The sequence below is a fragment of the Vitis vinifera genome, chromosome 11, assembly GCF_030704535.1.
Source record: "Vitis vinifera cultivar Pinot Noir 40024 chromosome 11, ASM3070453v1".
In the NCBI taxonomy this organism is placed as follows: domain Eukaryota; kingdom Viridiplantae; phylum Streptophyta; class Magnoliopsida; order Vitales; family Vitaceae; genus Vitis; species Vitis vinifera.
In genome coordinates this window covers 4514474-4532926 of record NC_081815.1, presented here as the reverse complement: position 1 = coordinate 4532926, position 18453 = coordinate 4514474, and the positions used below count along the sequence as shown (strand labels likewise).

Sequence of the window (18453 nt, the reverse complement as noted above, 5' to 3'; positions counted from 1 at the left end):
CGTACCCCAAGAGACTTTCCAAGCAAAAAAAACCCACTTTAGTTCACAAGGGCTCCAAATGATGCTTTTTGGAAACTGAACTGCACTTCTAGAATCAAGAGCACTATAAAGAAATTTAACAGAAAAAATCCCATCATTAGTCTCCTTCCTTGTATTGTCACAAGTAACCTCTCCACCTCCAGAAACATTTAGAAAAGGCAAAGATATATTTAACTAGGTTGAAACAAGAATTTTCATACACTGAAACTAACTACATCATAGAGTTTATTCAAGAATATTATCAAAACTAAGAGTTGATAAATGTAAAACAAATCGTCAACATTTACTTAGCCTTTTCCTTTCATGGTAGGGATAAGCTATTCCATGTGATTTGTGGTATTATAAACCATAAACGGATTCAGATATTGTACACAAAACTAACCTGTGATGCCATGGGTTGTGCATTATTCCCTAAATTAGGCCCAACAACTACTGGCAGATCATACTGTTCAAGATAGCTCCAAATGGTATCTTTCAGAGCAGGAGAGACTTGAATGAAAGTAGTAATGGCATTCCGCAAAGCACCCTGTAGAACGTGCAACATACTCTTTTACAGGAAAAAACAAGTAGGATATCGAGTAGAAACAGGTAAAGAAAAATTCAATGGCAGCCTTTAAATGTCACCAAAGACAAGAATTTCATACAAAGCTATGCATAAAGAGAAGCAGAATAAAAAGACAGCCTACAACCTTCAAATAAGGAGGCACATTTTCATAGCTGAGAAGCTTGAATAATGGTTCAATATCAGGAAACCAGTTCTTCCTTTCAACAGGATTTCCATTTTGCATAACCTGAAAATATGTGATATCGGGGTTTAGCAGTGATTCATTTCAATCAGTAATAACAGGGGAAAACCAAGAAATATGGTTTCCATCCAGACAAGGCACAGGAGGTAGCACCTACATGTGGCAATAGATTTAAACCCTTTTCTGGTTAGACTAAAAATTCATAATTAAAAAAATCAAATTAAACAAAGTGAACAAGATAGTACTTGAGAAAGAAAAGATTAACACCCCAAACCCAATAGCCCCCACCCACAAACATAAAATATAAAAAATAAAATAAAATAAAACAAAAAAAGAAACAAAAAAAAAAAAAAAAAAAACCAAAACCTTAGTGCTTAAGCTTTTGGGATTTCATATTCCCATTCATAAACCCTCTATAAAGAAGCCATAAAATAGAACTTCTTTGAGTGAGGAAAGATGTACTGGCATTGCATTTCTGTTCTTTTCCGTACTTGGTGCCAACATGGTTTGCACTCCTTTCTGTGATTGAAATACAAATCTCCCTCTCTCTCTCTCTCTCTCATACACATGCGTGCAAGCACACACACACATATATATAAGGTACTTAAAACACCGTTAACATTGATCTTGGTGACGATTAACCAGGAATTTTCACATGACAACTTTCACATTTTTGAAAAATAAAAATAAATAAAATTTCAGATGTCCATAACAACTTTTCAAAACATTAACTGTGAAATGTTTAAATACAAATATATTCAGGAACAATCCTGCAAATTTCATCAAATTTCAAAATAAAAAATTGAACATAATATATTTAAACTTCAAAAGAAATTGTTCCTTTAAGTTTTAACCAACTTTTTCAAATTTTGTTTTCAGACTAGGGGAGGGAGAAATAGCTTACAAGAAAGCACTAATTCCACAAGAATGTTAGGAAAGGCAGACCAATAAATAGGAAAATTCAGGTTTCAAAATTTGTTTTTCTGACAAGGGAAGGAGGGAGCAATAGCTTACAAGAAAGCACTAATTCAACAAGAATGGTAGGAAAGGCAGATCAATAAATAGGAAAATTCGGGTTTCACAAGGGAACATAATAGAAGAGTAGGTGATCCAATGAGAAAGTTGCAAAATAAGATTTCCAGACAGGCAGTAGAAGTGGTGTGAAAAGATTAGCACAGATGAGAACAAGAGATGTTTATGTTATTGAGGAAGGTGGTTCATAGTAAAGTTGCACTTCAAGATGTAACAAGCACATTTAAATCAGCATTGGAACCTTGACATCAACTGAGAACACCAACAATACTGATAAAGCTAGAATAAAATGCACCAGATGCATACAGTTCCAGATTTGTATTATGATCTTCCAGAACCAAATGCTAAAAGTCAGCAAAAAGTTTAGAAGTGCAGATGAAATTTTGGAGTAAAACAAGTGAAAACCTTTTGAAGAACATTCAAATATGCAACAAGTGCCTTTGCATCCCCTTCTTGAAACTCCGGCAAAATGGCCCCTGGGCTTTGAAGGGCCTGTTTGAACTTCTCTTCGTAAATTGATAAACAATCAAACAAAGTGCTCCACCCAACAGAGCGGAACGTCTTTCCCTGAAGCAACTCGAAAACCTTCAAAGCACCTTCTTGACTAGAAGCCTAACAGGAAATTCATAGCAAAGATCTAAGAGACCATGAATTGTATAAACATGAGAAAGCATAATTGGCATCCACATAAATTAATCATATAATGCACTTTACATACCAAGGTACCCAGCATTTTTAAGAAAGCCACAAGTGTTTGAAAGTTAGTATGATCCTCTCCAGCAAAGTTTACAAAGGTCCACAATACATCATTGCCAGATAACAGCTCTGGTTCCTTCTGATTATGGATAACACAAAACTTTATTATGCTCAATTAACTTCAATAAATCTAACAGAAGAGCATCATGAAGAAATAGAACAAAAAAGCAAGCAAGAAACTAAGAGACTATCTGGCATCATGTCTGTCTTCTCAGACCATTGCACACCAGAATCTCATCCTAAGTAAAAGAATTTATCTCAACTAGAGCTCCAGATTAAACAGCAGAGGTCCAGAAAGTTGCTAACACATAGCAATAAACAAAACACATGTGTACTAAACTCAACCACTGAGGAGAGATGTGACTCAACCAACCAAATTAATCTGAATACGTTCTTTATTTTTCATTTTCTTCCCCCTTCTTCAGCTAGTTGAGAGAATGAAGAGGATTGTAAATAGTAGGCAAAACGAATTTTGAAAATTAAGCAAAAGAGGGTTATCAGAAGCAGTTATAGTTAGAGAAGGAGTCTGAAGGATATGTCGTCCTTGTACTTATCTATTCAGACTGCAATGATTTTTGCAGTTGTTCCTAATAAAAAACATAGTTATCAAAGAAGTCTAAATTCATGTGGAAGGAGTCCAAAGGATAATTCATCTTTCTTGTACTTTTTGATTTAGATTACAATGATTATGTTGTTGTTTCTAATTTGAAATGGATACTAAGTATATTTTTTTTGGATAAGTAAATGAGAGAATATATTAAAAAGCGCTAGCAAAAAGGCGCAACAAGTGATCAAGTACATTATTTTGTCTCTGTTTCAATTTTATGATGTAAAATAAAGGACATTTTATAAACATGCTGAAACCACAAGAAAAATCTTAAAATGATGAAACCACAGAGACTTAACTATTTGGAAGTCACTGGTATCCCTGAAAATCAAACTTAATAAGGCCAGCTCCAGATCACAAAAACTAAGGGAATCAAAACATTCATTAGAGCATAATCTTTTTGTGCTTCCAAAAAATCACATTCGGTTGAAAGTTTTAGATGGAAGATTAGACTCTTTCACAATACTAATATAATACTTAGTACATAGCCACTCAATGAAATCTATCAAGGATGTGGCGTTCAATATTATGAATGCGTTTTGAGAGGCATTTGAGAGAAGATCTTCACTACCAATCAGCTGATGAGGTAGGGTTTCTCCTTGGTTAATAGCTGCTGTTGTGTTGGGAGTGATGGAAAGATTTGACGTGGAAAGAAAGGCTTTTCAGGTAAAGTTTGAAGGCATCAATGGGGGAATGTGGATTTCAATAACAGAGAGAAGTCGAGGTTTTGTTGTTTCGTTAGGCTTTGGAGAGGAGGAGTAGGATTGGTTGTTGGAACATTTGAAGAAAGCTGTGGAGTTGGAGGCTTCTTAGGAAGGCGATTTCTAGAGTCCAAGATGTGTCTGATCAGGCTGTAAGAGCCTCGAAGGAGAAGGATAAAGAGTCTCAGGTGAGCAAAGGAATGTACAGAGAAGGGCGGTCCTATGCAGATGTGGTTGCAGAGGAAGGACATAGAAACGGAGCTTCGGTGCCAGTTGGAAAATGGGCAAGAGCTGTAATTTGTGAAAGTAAAGGAAAAATACTGGATTGGTTTGATGTAGGGAAAGTTATTACGAGGATGATGGGTACGAAAGGGATGGTGTCTGTAACTCCCATTTCCGAATACAAGGGGTGCTTTTTTGTGGATTTTGCAAGGAGAGCTATGTGGTTTCAAGATCAAGGGAGTTTAACAGTGAGAGGAGGGGTTGTTGCGTTGAGGAGATGGTCGCCAAAAGAAAACTCTGTTGTTGGTGGCAAGTTTAGAAGGGGTTGGTTAGAACTGAGAGGCCTTCCTTTCCATCTATGGGATGAGTTTCAGTTGAGGTACATTTTGCAGAAATGGGGGAGGGTAACGAAGGTGGCAAAGGAAACTCTGAAGCTCGTAGACTTGTCGAAGGTAAAGATGTGGGTGGAGATGCATCCAAATGTCGTGCTACCAGCGTTGCTAGAGGTGGAAGATGGAGCCTGGTCATTTACGGTTGCAGTTTTCGTCATCGGAGAAGCTGAAGAAGACGTTCTTCTCAGGCCAGAGTCAAATCGCAGCAAGGACGAAGTAACGTCAGCGGAAGGTTACGTCTATCAGAGGCCAAAGAACGTTGAAGGGCTACGAGCTACTGCTAGGGATAATGAGTACCACAGATGGAGGCCTCGTCATCGCTCCCGTGCTCGGTCTTCAGTTTCAAATTCAGCTACTAAAGTGGAGAAAGGAAGGGGGAAGAGCTGTTTGGGCCCAACGGCGGGAAGTGTTGACGGGCCAACAAAACCAGAAGCCTTTTTTAAAGGCCGTTTTGCTAAGGCCCATTTTGAGGAGAAGAACATTGGGCCTTTTGTGGGTCCAGTCCACGAAACTGAAGCAGGGTCTTCTAATGGTGGCCCAGCAACGCCTTCGTCTTCAAAGCTTCAGCGATCAGGAACCTCTGCAAAGGAGGTGATGCCGATAGCACATTTTCAAGAGTCAGCAAAGTTAAAAGGCAACTCAGTTACTGCAAGACGCAAGGCGAGGAGTTGGCCACCGAGCCTAAAGGTGAAGTCTCTTGCCCCAAAGCGCAACCTAGATGGGGATGGCGCACCGGAAGCAAATCGAGGCTTTATTTGGGGCAGATCAGTCTTCAAAAATGGAGCCCTTTCTCCTGTTTCAAAAAAATCTCGACACTTCACCGGGGGGATAGAGGGAGACGAAGGGATCTCGCTTTGCAACTGGGTAAAAAAGGTACGTCCTCCTTCCTTAGCTCTCTCTGAGAAGGGTCTTCCTTTGGTTGGGGCTTTTAATCCAAATATTCTTTCCGACTCCTCTGTTTCTTCGGTTCTTCCTTCTCGATGTCAGGCTTTTTCTCCATTCCGTTGGAGTCAAGCCTTGTCTCTCAGTGTAGTCCCTTTCCGAAATTTGCTATTGTTGAGCCCAGTCGTCCTGTTAGCGTGTCCCGTTCTGAAGGAGTGGCGTTTCCCCTAGAAACCTCTAACCGAAATTCTGAAGACTGGCCTTTATTTAAGGATTCTCTAAGTAGCCCAGAGAAGCTTTGTGTCTCAGGGAAGGCTCTGTCCCCAAACCCAGAACCTCCCATCCTCCCGTTGGAAGGTTTTCAGGTTGAGGGACTCACGCCTGGAAAAATGGTCAAGGTTCAGTCGGTTTTGGAGAGTTTGAGGATCAGAATTGTCAGAGAAAATGGAAAAGGTGCGGAAGAAGAAAACCAGAGTAATTCTTTGGCAGACAAGGTTTATTTCAAAAGGAAGAGGAAAAATGCTTCTGGAAACCAAGGAGAGGATTAGGTTTGGGTGCTAGTTGTGCTGGGTTGTTTTTGGTTTATATGAAGATTTTAAGCTGGAATACGAGAGGATTAGGATCCAAGAAGAAAAGGAGGACTGTAAGAAGGTTTTTAAGTACTCAAAATCTAGATATTGTGATGCTTCAGGAAACAAAGAGGGAAACTTGGGACTAGAGGTTTATGAGCAATGTTTGGAAAGGCAAGAGATTGGAGTGGGCTGCTCTTCCAGCCTGTGGGGCTTCAGGGGGGATTGTGATTTTGTGGGATTCTAGTAAGTTCGAGTGTACAGAGAAGGTGTTAGGATCCTTTTCTGTAACTGTGAAGTTTAACTCTGGTGAGGAAGGATCTTTTTGGTTAACTTCAGTGTATGGCCCGATTAATCCATTGTGGAGGAAGGACTTTTGGTTGGAGCTTCAAGACCTATATGGTCTAACATTCCCAAGGTGGTGTGTAGGAGGGGATTTTAATGTTATTAGGAGGATATTTGAGAAATTGGGTGAGACCGGATTAACTTTCAACATGAGGTGTTTTGATGAGTTTATAAGGGAGAGTGGCTTGCTTGACCCCCCTTTAAGGAATGCGGCTTTTACATGGTCAAACATGCAAGTTGATCCTATTTGTAAGAGATTGGATAGGTTCTTGTTTTCTTCTGAGTGGGATACCTTTTTCTCTCAAAGTTTTCAAGAGGCGCTTCCTAGATGGACCTCTGACCATAGCCCTATTTGTTTGGAAACTAATCCTTTAAAGTGGGGTCCGACTCCTTTTAGGTTTGAGAATATGTGGTTGCTCCATCCTGAGTTTAAGGAGAAGTTTAGAGTTTGGTGGCAAGAGTGTACGGATGAAGGGTGGGAAGGTCATAAGTTTATGAGGAAATTAAAGTTTGTTAAGTCAAAGTTGAAAGAGTGGAATATAGTGGCCTTTGGTGATTTAAAAGAGAAAAAAAAGCTCATTCTTACGGACTTAGGTAGAATTGATCTAATTGAACAAGAAGGGAATTTGAATCTTGATTTGGTGTTAGAAAGGACCTTAAGAAGAAGGGAGTTAGAGGATGTGTTATTAAAGGAAGAGGTTCAATGGAGACAAAAATCTAGGGTTAAGTGGATTAAAGAAGAGGATTGTAACTCTAAATTCTTTCATAGAGTGGCCACAGGTAGGAGAAGTAGGAAGTTCATTAAGTCTCTGATTTCTGAGAGGGGGGAGACTTTAAACAGCATTGAGGTTATTTCTGAGGAGATTGTTAATTTCTTTGGGAATCTTTATTCCAAACCTGTAGGTGAGTCTTGGAGGGTTGAAGGAATTGACTGGGTCCCTATTTTTGGAGAGAGTGGAGTTTGGCTGGATAGGCCTTTTACTGAAGAGGAGGTTCGCATGGCAGTTTTCCAATTGAATAAGGAAAAGGCCCCTGGTCCTGATGGTTTTACTATTGCAGTTTATCAAGAGTGTTGGGATGTGATAAAAGAGGATCTTATGAGGGTGTTTCTCGAATTCCACACCAATGGGGTAATAAACCAAAGTACAAATGCGACCTTCATTGCTTTGGTGCCTAAGAAAAGTCAATCTTTTAAAATCTCAGATTATAGACCTATTAGCTTGGTTACAAGTTTGTATAAGATAATTGCTAAGGTCTTATCAGGGCGTTTACGCAAAGTTCTTCATGAAACAATCTCTGGTTCTCAAGGAGCCTTTGTTGAAGGGAGACACATTCTAGATGTTGCGTTGATAGCCAATGAAGTGGTGGATGAGAAAAGAAGGTCAGGGAAGGAAGGAATTGTTTTCAAAATCGATTTTGAAAAGGCCTATGATCATGTGGATTGGGGCTTCTTAGATCATGTGCTTCAAAGGAAGGGGTTCAGCCAGAAATGGAGATCGTGGATAAGGGGTTGTTTGTCTTCTTCTAGTTTTACAATCCTAGTTAATGGGAATGCAAAGGGTTGGGTTAAGGCTTCTAGAGGTTTGAGACAAGGAGACCCTCTCTCTCCTTTCCTTTTTACTTTAGTGGCAGATGTTCTAAGTAGGTTGTTGTTCAGAGCAGAGGAAACTGGGCTTACTGAGGGTTTTTCTGTGGGGAGGGATAGGACAAGAGTGTCTTTGTTACAGTTTGCAGATGACACTATCATTTTCTCTAAAGCCTCTCTGGAACATCTTCAAAACCTCAAGATTATCCTTTTGGTTTTCGGGCAAGTTTCTGGTTTAAAAATCAACTTAGAGAAAAGCACCATTTCAGGTATTAACACTAGACAGGAGCTATTGTCTAGTCTGACCTCGGTTTTTTATTGTAGAGTGTCTGAGTGGCCTTTATCTTATTTAGGTCTTCCATTGGGAGGGAACCCAAAGACAATAGGCTTTTGGGACCCGGTGGTTGAGAGAATTTCGAGAAGGTTGGATGGTTGGAAAAAGGCCTATTTATCTTTGGGAGGGAGGATTACTTTAATTCAGTCTTGTTTGTCTCACATCCCTAGTTACTTCCTCTCCCTCTTTAAAATCTCAGCTTCAATTGCTTCAAAGATTGAGAAGATGCAAGGGAATTTTCTGTGGTCTGGGGCAAGGGAAGGGAAGAAAGATCATCTTGTCAAATGGGAGGTTGTTAGCAGACCAAAGGAGTTGGGAGGTTTGGGTTTTGGGAAGATTTCTTTGAGAAATATTGCTCTCTTAGGGAAATGGCTTTGGAGGTTCCCTAGAGAAAGGAGTGGTCTTTGGCATAAGGTTATAGTGAGTATATATGGGACACATCCTAATGGATGGGACGCCAACATGGTGGTTAGATGGTCACACAGATGTCCTTGGAAGGCTATTGCTCAAGTTTTCCAAGAATTTTCCCCTTTTGTTCACCTAGTGGTGGGCAATGGGGAGAGAATTCGCTTTTGGGAAGATCTTTGGTGGGGTAACCAATCTTTGTGCTCGCAATTTGCTAATCTTTATAGAGTTATTTCTGTGAAAAACCTCACTGTTTCAAATGTCCTTGGCAATTCCTTTCCATTGGCTTGGAATTTAAATTTTCGCCGCAATCTTACCGATTCAGAAATTGATCTCCTTCAGAGATTAATGTCCTCCCTCAGTTCAGTGTGTTTCTCTCCTTCTTTGGCAGATTCTAGAGTGTGGTCTTTGTCTTCATCAGGCTTGCTTTCAGTGAAATCTTTTTTCTTGGCCTTGTCAAAAGTCTCTAATCCTATTTTGTTCCTTCCGGCCAAGTTTTTGTGGAGTTCAAAAGCCCCTTCAAAGGTTAAGGCCCTCGCTTGGATAGTAGCTCATGGGAAGGTGAACACCAATGATAAGTTGCAATTGAGAAGACCCTACAAGTCCCTCTATCCTCAATGGTGCATTCTTTGCAAAGGAAATGGAGAGTCGATTGATCACCTTTTTCTTCATTGTCCTGTTACCATTGGACTCTGGAACAAGTTGTTCAAGCTAGCTGGGTTGGTTTGGGTCCCTCCAAGGAGTTTTGAGGACATGTTGGTTATCGCTTTTAAAGGCTTGGGGAACTCCTTAAGAGGCAAGACTCTTTGTCAAGTTGCTTGCCTTACTTTGGTTTGGATAGTGTGGCAAGAGCGAAACAATAGGATTTTTGAGGATAAGGGGAGATCGGAAGAGACGTTATGGGATTTGATTTTGTTCTATTCCTCTCTTTAGGCTTCTTGTTCTGCAGCTTTTAGAGGAGTTCCTCTAAATGTGTTACAACTCAACTGGAGTGAGGTTTGTGCTTCAAAAGTTTGAGTTTGTGGGGGTTTCTCTTTGTTTTTAGCTAATGTTGGGTGTTTTTTCTGTTGTTCAGATTGTGTAGGAAGGACCTCTCATCCTTCTAGTGGTTTCTTTTGTTTCTTTTTTCTTTTCTTTCTCCTGTATCTTTCCTTTTATTAATATATTTCTCTTCGTTTCTGATAAAAAAAAAAAACATTCATTAGACATCCATTTGATGTTAATGGCCCACATTCTCACGTTTTATCAACAGCCTATTTTCTTTTCAGAAGGAAAGAGTAACAATTGTTTTGAACCTATACAATAATCCTTTAAAGGCTATGTCCCATGCATATTCAACACAGGTAACATTTTCTATTTTACCCTTGAGGCATGGCAAGGTTGGGGTGGGTTTATGGGAGGTTCCAGGTTGAAGTCACAAATAATGACAAAAATAACAAAATAAATAAATAAAAGAAAAAAAAATTACCTATCCAAAAAAAACAGGTAAGATTTTCTATTTTGGATTTTACACATGGAAAGTATCATACAAATATCGGGCCATATTAAACGAGCATCATCGTCTAATACATTTCATATGGGGGGGCATCGCTTTGACAAAATATCCATGCCTTTAGAGCAATTTAATAATAACACTCACAATCAACAGTTCCATGAGTTGACATAAGATATAAAACAGAAAAGAAAATATGGTATGTATCATACATGCATCCTGCCATATCTATAGGCATCGTTGCCTAACCCAGTTCATATTTGAAGAAATCTCTTCAGGGAAATATCCATGCTTCAGAACTAATACTAGCATTTAATGGTTCCATCAAGGTACCATAATACATATTACAGAAAAAAAAAAAAAAACATATTGACCTGATAAACTTCGCTCACAAACTCCAAGAGAGAGACAAATGGTTGAGAACCCATTTCAACAGCCTTTTGAGAGTTTGAGTTGTTATCATGCATGAAATCATGTGATCCAACCATACGGTAAGGACTAAGGACACTCATAGCCTTCTCCTTTGTTTCTTTTACCTGTTAGAAAATGATAAAACAAGCATAGTAAACAGAAAATACAAGTTCTTGTGTTCATGCATGTACACAAATGAAATTTTATTACCTGAATGAACGATGGGTGGAAAATGACACCCTAATTACAGAGAAACAAGAAAATATACAATTGCCAAAAATTTCCAATGAAAAAAGGAAGCATGGAACAAGAACTTCAACACCATGCCCATGGTTCTATAAGCATCTAAATCCTCCCCTTTAAGGATTTTCTTCTGACAGGATTTTTTTTTTGATGAATAAAGAGACAATATATTAATGAAAAGAGGCACTTCAAGGAAGCACCCCTAAGTATACAGGAGGTATACAAAAAAACCTTTACCCATGGCCTATCCAATCAACAAAATCTACAACTGAAGTGGGACCAGAAACAAAAAGACCCCTGGACCACGCCCACAGATTACAAAGTAAAACCGATTTACACCCCTAAAACGTATGCTCTACATTCTCAAAAGCCCTACTGTTTCTTTCCTTCCAAACAATCCAAAAGAGGCACAAGGGTGCTGCACGCCACACTTTCCTCCTTTCCTTTCCCACACAAGGCCCTAGCCACCCCAATAACGCTTCTCTTATTGAATAGGGGAGCACCCATGAAACTCCAAATAGAGAGAAAAGAAAGCTCCATAAACATCTGGCCAGCCCACAATGCAAGAGTATGTGATCAATGGATTCTTCCTCTACCAAACACAAATAGCATCTATTAGCCAAGGAGAACCCTCTTCTTTGAAGACGATCCAATGTTATGGACTTTTTCCATGTGGCCTCCCAAACAAAAAAACTTACCCTCGGCGGCACCAAAGAATTCCAAATGATATTTGCAGGAAATTCTTCACGTCTTTCCGGGTCCAAGTCCTTGTAAAGAGACTTAACTGAGAATCTTTTGTCCTTTGCCTTAGTCCAAATTACTTCATCTTCCACATCACTGTAAACTCTCCTCCCTTGCAACCTCAAAAGAAGGCGCTCCACCTCAATTACCTCCCAATCATTAATACTCCTAGAGAACCTAGGAGCCCACACTCCCCCTCCAGAATGACTCCATACATTCTTCTGACAGGATTTCCCTTGAGGATTATCCTATTCTTCTTCTTCCAAACATATACCAAAGATCAAACAGGAAGCAGATCATGTTTACCATGTCCATCATCTAAAACTTACATCCTAGCTATTAAGAGATATCCCATCCAATAGCACACCAAAATTAGATTTTCCTTCACAATTTTGCAAAACAATCTTGAGTTCATTAAGCAGAGGGTACTCATCTCCAATGAATATGATATTTGGTATGCATGACAAGCACAGGAAGGCATCTGTTCTGACTGGAAGTTGCAAAACATGGATCCCACAAGAAGCTAAATTTTGGGTGTAAGAAACAGAAACTTTTACTTTGAGTATAAATTTCATCCCAATTATGTGCGCATGCAAGTGGGACAAATCGATGAAATGCCAGGACAAAATATTCATTTCTGTAAACATGTTTGTGTATTGGCAATTCCCGGTCAAAATTCCCATTGCGTCTCTTAGCTCATACTCTTCAAATCCTCCCTTGGACACTTGCCTCTTCCAAATTGTTCATGTTTGAAGATGGGTAAAAGAGTCGGTAAGTGCATTTAAGGCGGTGGATGATGGAAAAAATTGATCAACTGCATTTTAAATTTTTATTCTTTTACTTTTATTTTTATTTTTATTGGAAACGACACAGAGATATATTGATAGATAAAAAGAAGTGCAAATAGAAGGATGAGAAATCCTCCCGCCAAAGAAAACTAAACTACAGGAAATTACACTGTAAAAGAAGCGAACACTCTATAAAGGACCATACCTTATGGACTACACACCGCTAACCAATCAAGTTGTAGCACATTAAGGGGAGTCCCCTTAAAAACCTTGGAACAGAAAGCCCAAAGAGAAGCAAGGAAAACGATAGAGTCCCAAAGATACTCTAAATTCCTTGCTTTATCCTCAAAAATCCTCGTGTTTCTTTCCCACCACACAACCCGAATAAGAGCGATGCTTGCAGCTTGCCACAAAACTAACCCCTTCTTAGAAGAACCAAAACCATTAAATTTGATGAACATCATGTCAAAGATGCTCCTCGGGGGGACCCAATCCATCTTAGCTAACTGAAATAACCTGTGCCACAACCTAATCGTCAAGGAACAATGAAGAAAAAGATGATCTGCTGATTCCCCATGCTTCATGCACATAATACAAATATCAGGACTAAGGATTTTGTAAGGTCTTCTCAGTTGTAGCATGTCATTAGTATTCACCTTCTTGTGTGCTACTAACCAGACAAAGGACTTCACTTTGAAAGGAACTTGAGAATTCCAAACGAACTTAGAAGGGAAAACCTGAGGAGATCCAGAAAATTAAGATAATGCTAGAAAGAAGGATTTGACTGAAAAAAGCCCTGAATAAGATAATGGCCAAAATCTGGCATCTAGAACCGAATGAGATAAATGCAATCCATCAAGTGACCACATGAGGCCTTCTAAGTCCTCTATCTCAGAATCTAACAGGTTACGGCAGAAATTTAAATTCCAAGAGAAAGGACGAGTAGGACCGAGAACTGAAGAAATAGGGATGTTTTTATCCAAGACTACTCTAAATAGTCTTGGATATTGGGTTCCCAAAGGTTGGTCCCCCCACCACAAATCTTCCCAGAACCGAATTCTTTCCCCATTTCCTACCACAAACCGAGTAAACAAGGAAAACTCCTGAAAGACTTGTGCAATAGCCTTCTAAGGACAACGATGTGACCATCTGACTAAAGTGTTAGCATCCCAACCATTAGAGTGTGAACCATAAATGCTTAATATAACCTGATGTCATAGAGCTAAACCCTCTCTAGGGTACCTCCACAACCATTTCCCTAAAAGAGCGAGATTCCTCAGAGAAATATTCTCAAAACCAAAACCCCTTATTTCCTTCGGTTTACGCACAACATCCCACCTTACTAAATGATCTCTTTTTCCTTCCCCAATCCCTGACCATAAAAAATCCTTTTGCAACCTTTCGATTTTTGCAGCGACTGAAGCGGGTAGCTTAAATAAGGAAAGAAAGTAACAGGGCATATGGGTAAGGCAAGATTGGATAAGAGTTATCCTCCCCCCGAAGGATAAATATGCTTTTTTCCACCCATCTAATCTTCTTGAGATTCTCTCAATCACTGGATCCCAAAAGCCACACGCCTTGGGGTTCCCACCCAAAGAAAGACTCAGATAGAGTATAGGTCAGCCAGAAGCCTTGCAGTCAAGCATCTTAGTCAATCTTGAAAGATGAGCTTGATCAAGATTGATGTCATAAATATTACTCTTGTCAAAGCAAGATTGGAAAATGAAATTGAAGCTTAAGAGTGTAAAACATTGTGTTTAAAACATTTGGATCGATTTTTTATTGATCAAACTAAAGAGTAACGGTTTATGTTGAACCCAGATTTTTTCGGTCTTGTCCAATCGATCAAACTTCGATCACACCTACAAATCTTCATGATTTTCCAAACAAATCTCAATTGTTGGATGGGTTTTAAAACCATAATATTTAAGCCTTCTTTCTAGATGAGGAAGAGGTGGTTGTGAGAGTGAAAACCCGGTTTTTGAGCTTCAAGCTTTTTTTTACCAAATTGGGGATTGTTTGCCTTGAGAAAAAATTAGTTGGGTTTGAGTCGAAAATCGATTTTTAATCGTGAAATTTTTGTTCCAAATGGGTTGATTCATTGAGTTATTCATCCTTGCTCTCATATTCAACATATTTGGGGTAAAACCCAAGTTTCTTCTTGTGTGGACTTAAGAAGAGGTCGAGATCAAAGTTTGGAGTGGATTCCAAGTATTTTCCGAAAGAAGAAAGGTGGTAACTGAAGCTTGAAGGTTCTAGACAAGTGGTCGGGAGAGAATCGAAGGCTTGGGCTAGGTAAATCCTTGTACTCAGCTAATTTTTCTTCTTAATGGATTATTTGATTGCTTGAGGCCTATGGTTTTTTATCTCTTCGGAGGTTTTCCACTTGTTGTCTCTCTATTCTATCTTGTCTTGTGATTATATTTCATTAGCTTATAATATTTTTCATTATGTTGATTGTTTAATTGGAGCATGAACTGAAATTTGACTATTAGAGCTTTGAAAGAACAAAATATATTTCAATTTTTGTCGGTCGATGTCAAGGGGCATGTTTAAATGAGTGTTTATATTGATGTAATGTCTTATATATCATGTTTGGGGAGTGTTGTTTCATTTGCATGTGACTTGCAGTGAATAACTTGTTTGGGAGAGTGTTGGTGCATCCATTGTTGTTTATGATTTGCTTGTTTATTCATAGGATTGAAAAGAAGATCAATTCATAGGAGAAAAACAAGGGATCTATAAGCATCTGTAAAACACCTTCTCTAATTGTTGCAAAAACACCTATTCAACACCCCCACCTCCTAGTGTTATCCATAGGTGAGATTCATCTTCAATTTCAACTGCATGTATTGATTCACAATGGAACTAAAAATGACACACTTTGATAGAATGATTCAAAGTAGTCCAAATGTACATATCTAGTGACAACTTTAACCACAGCCATTATCTTTCAAGAAAGGCAGTTTTTGATTGCCTTTTAATGAGCAGGAGTTGCTAGACAGCTATTGTCAAGAATGAGGAAGCAACACATAACACAAAACCAAAAGAACTCAGTCCTTCCCATCTCCAAACCATATGATCCACACCCGTCCCTTACTTTTTCATGCCATTGTCAAGAATGGGAAGGACCTATGAGTTCATACTACAATAATAAATCAGCTATTAACATCACACACAATCCTTCCCAACATGGTCACACTAAGCACTTGCAAGTAGATAGACACTTTATTAAAGAGAAATTGGACAACGGCTTAATTTATACTCTATATGTTTCAATTAAAAGGCAATTAGTTGATATTTTGACTAAGGGATTGTTTAGACAAGCATTTCAAATAATTACTAGAAAACTAGGAATGGATAATATCTATTCACCAGCTTAAAGGGGAGTGTTTGCAAGTTTGTTAAGAATCCCTGAAAAATAAGAAGTTAAAACAATTTTATTATATGTCGCTTTGTAATTTATGTATTTTAGGAAGGTTCATATTCTTTTCTATTTTTATTTTCTTGAGTTATTATTACCATATCTTTAGGACAGATTTTAGATAATTAGTTTCCTATTTTCCCTGTGCCTTAACCATATATATCTTTGTACACTCATCTTGGAAATTAATATACAAAATTCATTTTTACCACGAAAGAATCAACTGACCTTGTCTCTAGCAATGGGATGAGATAAGAAGCATGTAATCATCTTGTGCAAATAAGCGTTGTAGACATAGATCATATCCTCATCATCATTCTGCAAGAATCGCAATAAAACAAAAAGGGAACCTTATTCAAAATATGCACATAGATCAATGAAAAAAGAAACAGTCAGAATAACAAATTTTAATAAAAAAATCAACCACTTCACTAAAACGTACCAATAAATTTCCATTCTTTCTATATTGAATAAATAAATAAATAAACAATAAAAAATTGTACAACATATAGACAAGAGATCGACATTGCAAAAACATAGGTAAACAAAAGATAGAATGAAGAGCAATTTTTTTTTTATTCAAAATGAAGAGCAAATTTAAAGAATAACTTTTTTTTTTGTTTCTATCAAGAAGAAAATGCAAAATATACCTCCTATAAGGAAATGCCTATTGCAGGGCATTCAAAACATTTCCAACTTTAAAAACAAATTGAAGCAGGAGTTTAATCATAGTAACATCAATAACATAGAGGACCCAATTGGTGTAGCTATAACTTCTACTAAAGTGCTTATTTGAAAAGATTTGTGCAAAGAATATATTGCTATTTAATATGAAAAAAATTAAATTTAGAATGCTACTTAACATATAAGAAATTTAGATAAGGACAAAGCTCTAAGCCCTAATGGTTTCACTATTGTTGTGTTCCAAGAGTGTTAGGATGTGATTAAGAAGGATTTAATGAGGGTGTTTTCAGAATTTCACAAAAGTGGGTAGTTACTCAAAGCACAAATGCTACCTTCAATGCCCTAATGCCCAAAAAGAGTCAAACCAAAAGGATTGTCAATTTTAGACCTATTAGCTTGATCACTTATTTGTGTAAGGTCATAGTCAAAGTCTTATCAGAGTGGTTACAAGGTGTTCTTAATGAAAGTATCCATATCACACAAGGAGCTTTTGTTCAGGGAAGGTAAATACTAGACACCGTGTTGGAGATAGGACAAGAAATCTTTTCTAGGAAGACTTGTAGTTGGAGGATCAACCTTTGTGTTCTCAATTCTCATGTCTATTTAGAAGTGTCACAATTCAAAACCTCAATATTTCATCAGTTCTTGGGTCCACTAATCCTTTCTCTTGGAATTTAAATTTTCATCGCGATCTTTCTGATTTTGAGATAGGAGATCTTAAAAAACTCATGTCCTCTCTTTCTCATTTGCATTTATCTCCATCTGGTCCTAATTTGAGAGCTTGGTCCTTATCTTCTTGAAGTTTATTTACAGTAAAGTCATTCTTTTCAATCATGTCCAACCATACTAATCAAATTCCATCATTCCCTACTGATTCTATTTGGAAATCGCAAGCCCTATTTGAGGTCGAATCTTTTGCTTGATTAGTGGCACACAAGAAGGTAAACATTAATGACATGCTACAACTGAAAAGATCCAACGAAGCCCTCAATCCTAATGTTTGTTTGTTGTGTATGGAGAGTAGTGAAACAGTAAATCATATCTTCTTACATTGTTTGAGGCTATGGTATAGATTATTCAACTTGGCTCATAAGGATTGGGTTCCTTATAGGAGTATATGTGATATGATGATTATCCCATATAAAGGATTGGAAAGGACCATTACAAGCAAGGTGTTGTAGCAGTCCGCTTGTCTTGCTTTGATGTGGGTTGTGTGGTGGGAAAGAAATGCTAGGGATTTTTAAGACAAGGCAAGAACTTCATAGGGTCTTTTTTTTCAATAGGTAAATTTTTGTCCCCAATGGCACTTGAACCTAGAACCTCCCCCTAAATCCTCCCCATCCCTTTACCACTTGAGACTAAGAACTTAAAAAGGTTCTTTGAGATATAATTCATTTCTCAGCTTCCTTTTGGGCCTTTGGCACCACAATTTTTAAGGATATTCCCCTTAATATGATCCAACTTGATTGAATGTTGGTGTGTAGTTCCAAGGGTGTGGGCTAGCAAGGATAGATTATTTTTTGTATATCCCCACATGGACTGGTTTGTGGAACCTCATAGTCGTATAGATTTGCTTGTACTTCGAAGGTTCCTACTTTCTTTTTGTGTGGTTTTTGGGAGGATTTCTCATCATTCTATTGTACTTATTCTTACTTAACTTAATATACTATACTATTGTGTCCCATCAAAAAAAAAAAAAAAAAAACAATCAAAAGCTCCTTGCTTTAAGTTCTTCTACAAAGTCATCTTGATGCCAACTTCATAAAAAAAGGCCTTATTTATGCCCCAATTTTCTTCTACTTTTAAGGGTCTTAAAGGATTTGACACACTGTTTTGACCATCTAAAGCCTATTTACACTATTAAATAAGCTTTACAGAGTGCTTTCTTGTCCACTCAGTACTTTAAACTTTAAGGAAGCGTTTTACAGAAAAGCTACAGTTGCACCAAATATGGCCTTAATGTATAGCCAAACAGACTGTCAAAATACTTTATCAATCAGATCAATCAAAAAACTATGCTAAACAAGCCTAAATAATACTCGAATGTAAATTATT

General features: G+C 38.0%; 1 protein-coding gene across 2 annotated transcripts in view; it reads right to left on the bottom strand.

Moving 5' to 3' along the window:
• The window catches only part of LOC100266475 (nuclear pore complex protein NUP205), an 82139-nt gene that overhangs the window by 34238 nt on the left and 29448 nt on the right, over positions 1-18453 (bottom strand). For both annotated transcript variants that reach the window (XM_010658120.3, XM_010658121.3), the window contains exons 10-15: positions 15943-16032; positions 10482-10643; positions 2536-2652; positions 2223-2429; positions 729-830; positions 422-565 (exon numbers count right to left, since the gene is read on the bottom strand). In XM_010658120.3, coding sequence (XP_010656422.1) covers positions 422-565; positions 729-830; positions 2223-2429; positions 2536-2652; positions 10482-10643; positions 15943-16032 — 822 coding nt within the window. The remainder of the gene's footprint in view (positions 1-421; positions 566-728; positions 831-2222; positions 2430-2535; positions 2653-10481; positions 10644-15942; positions 16033-18453) is intronic.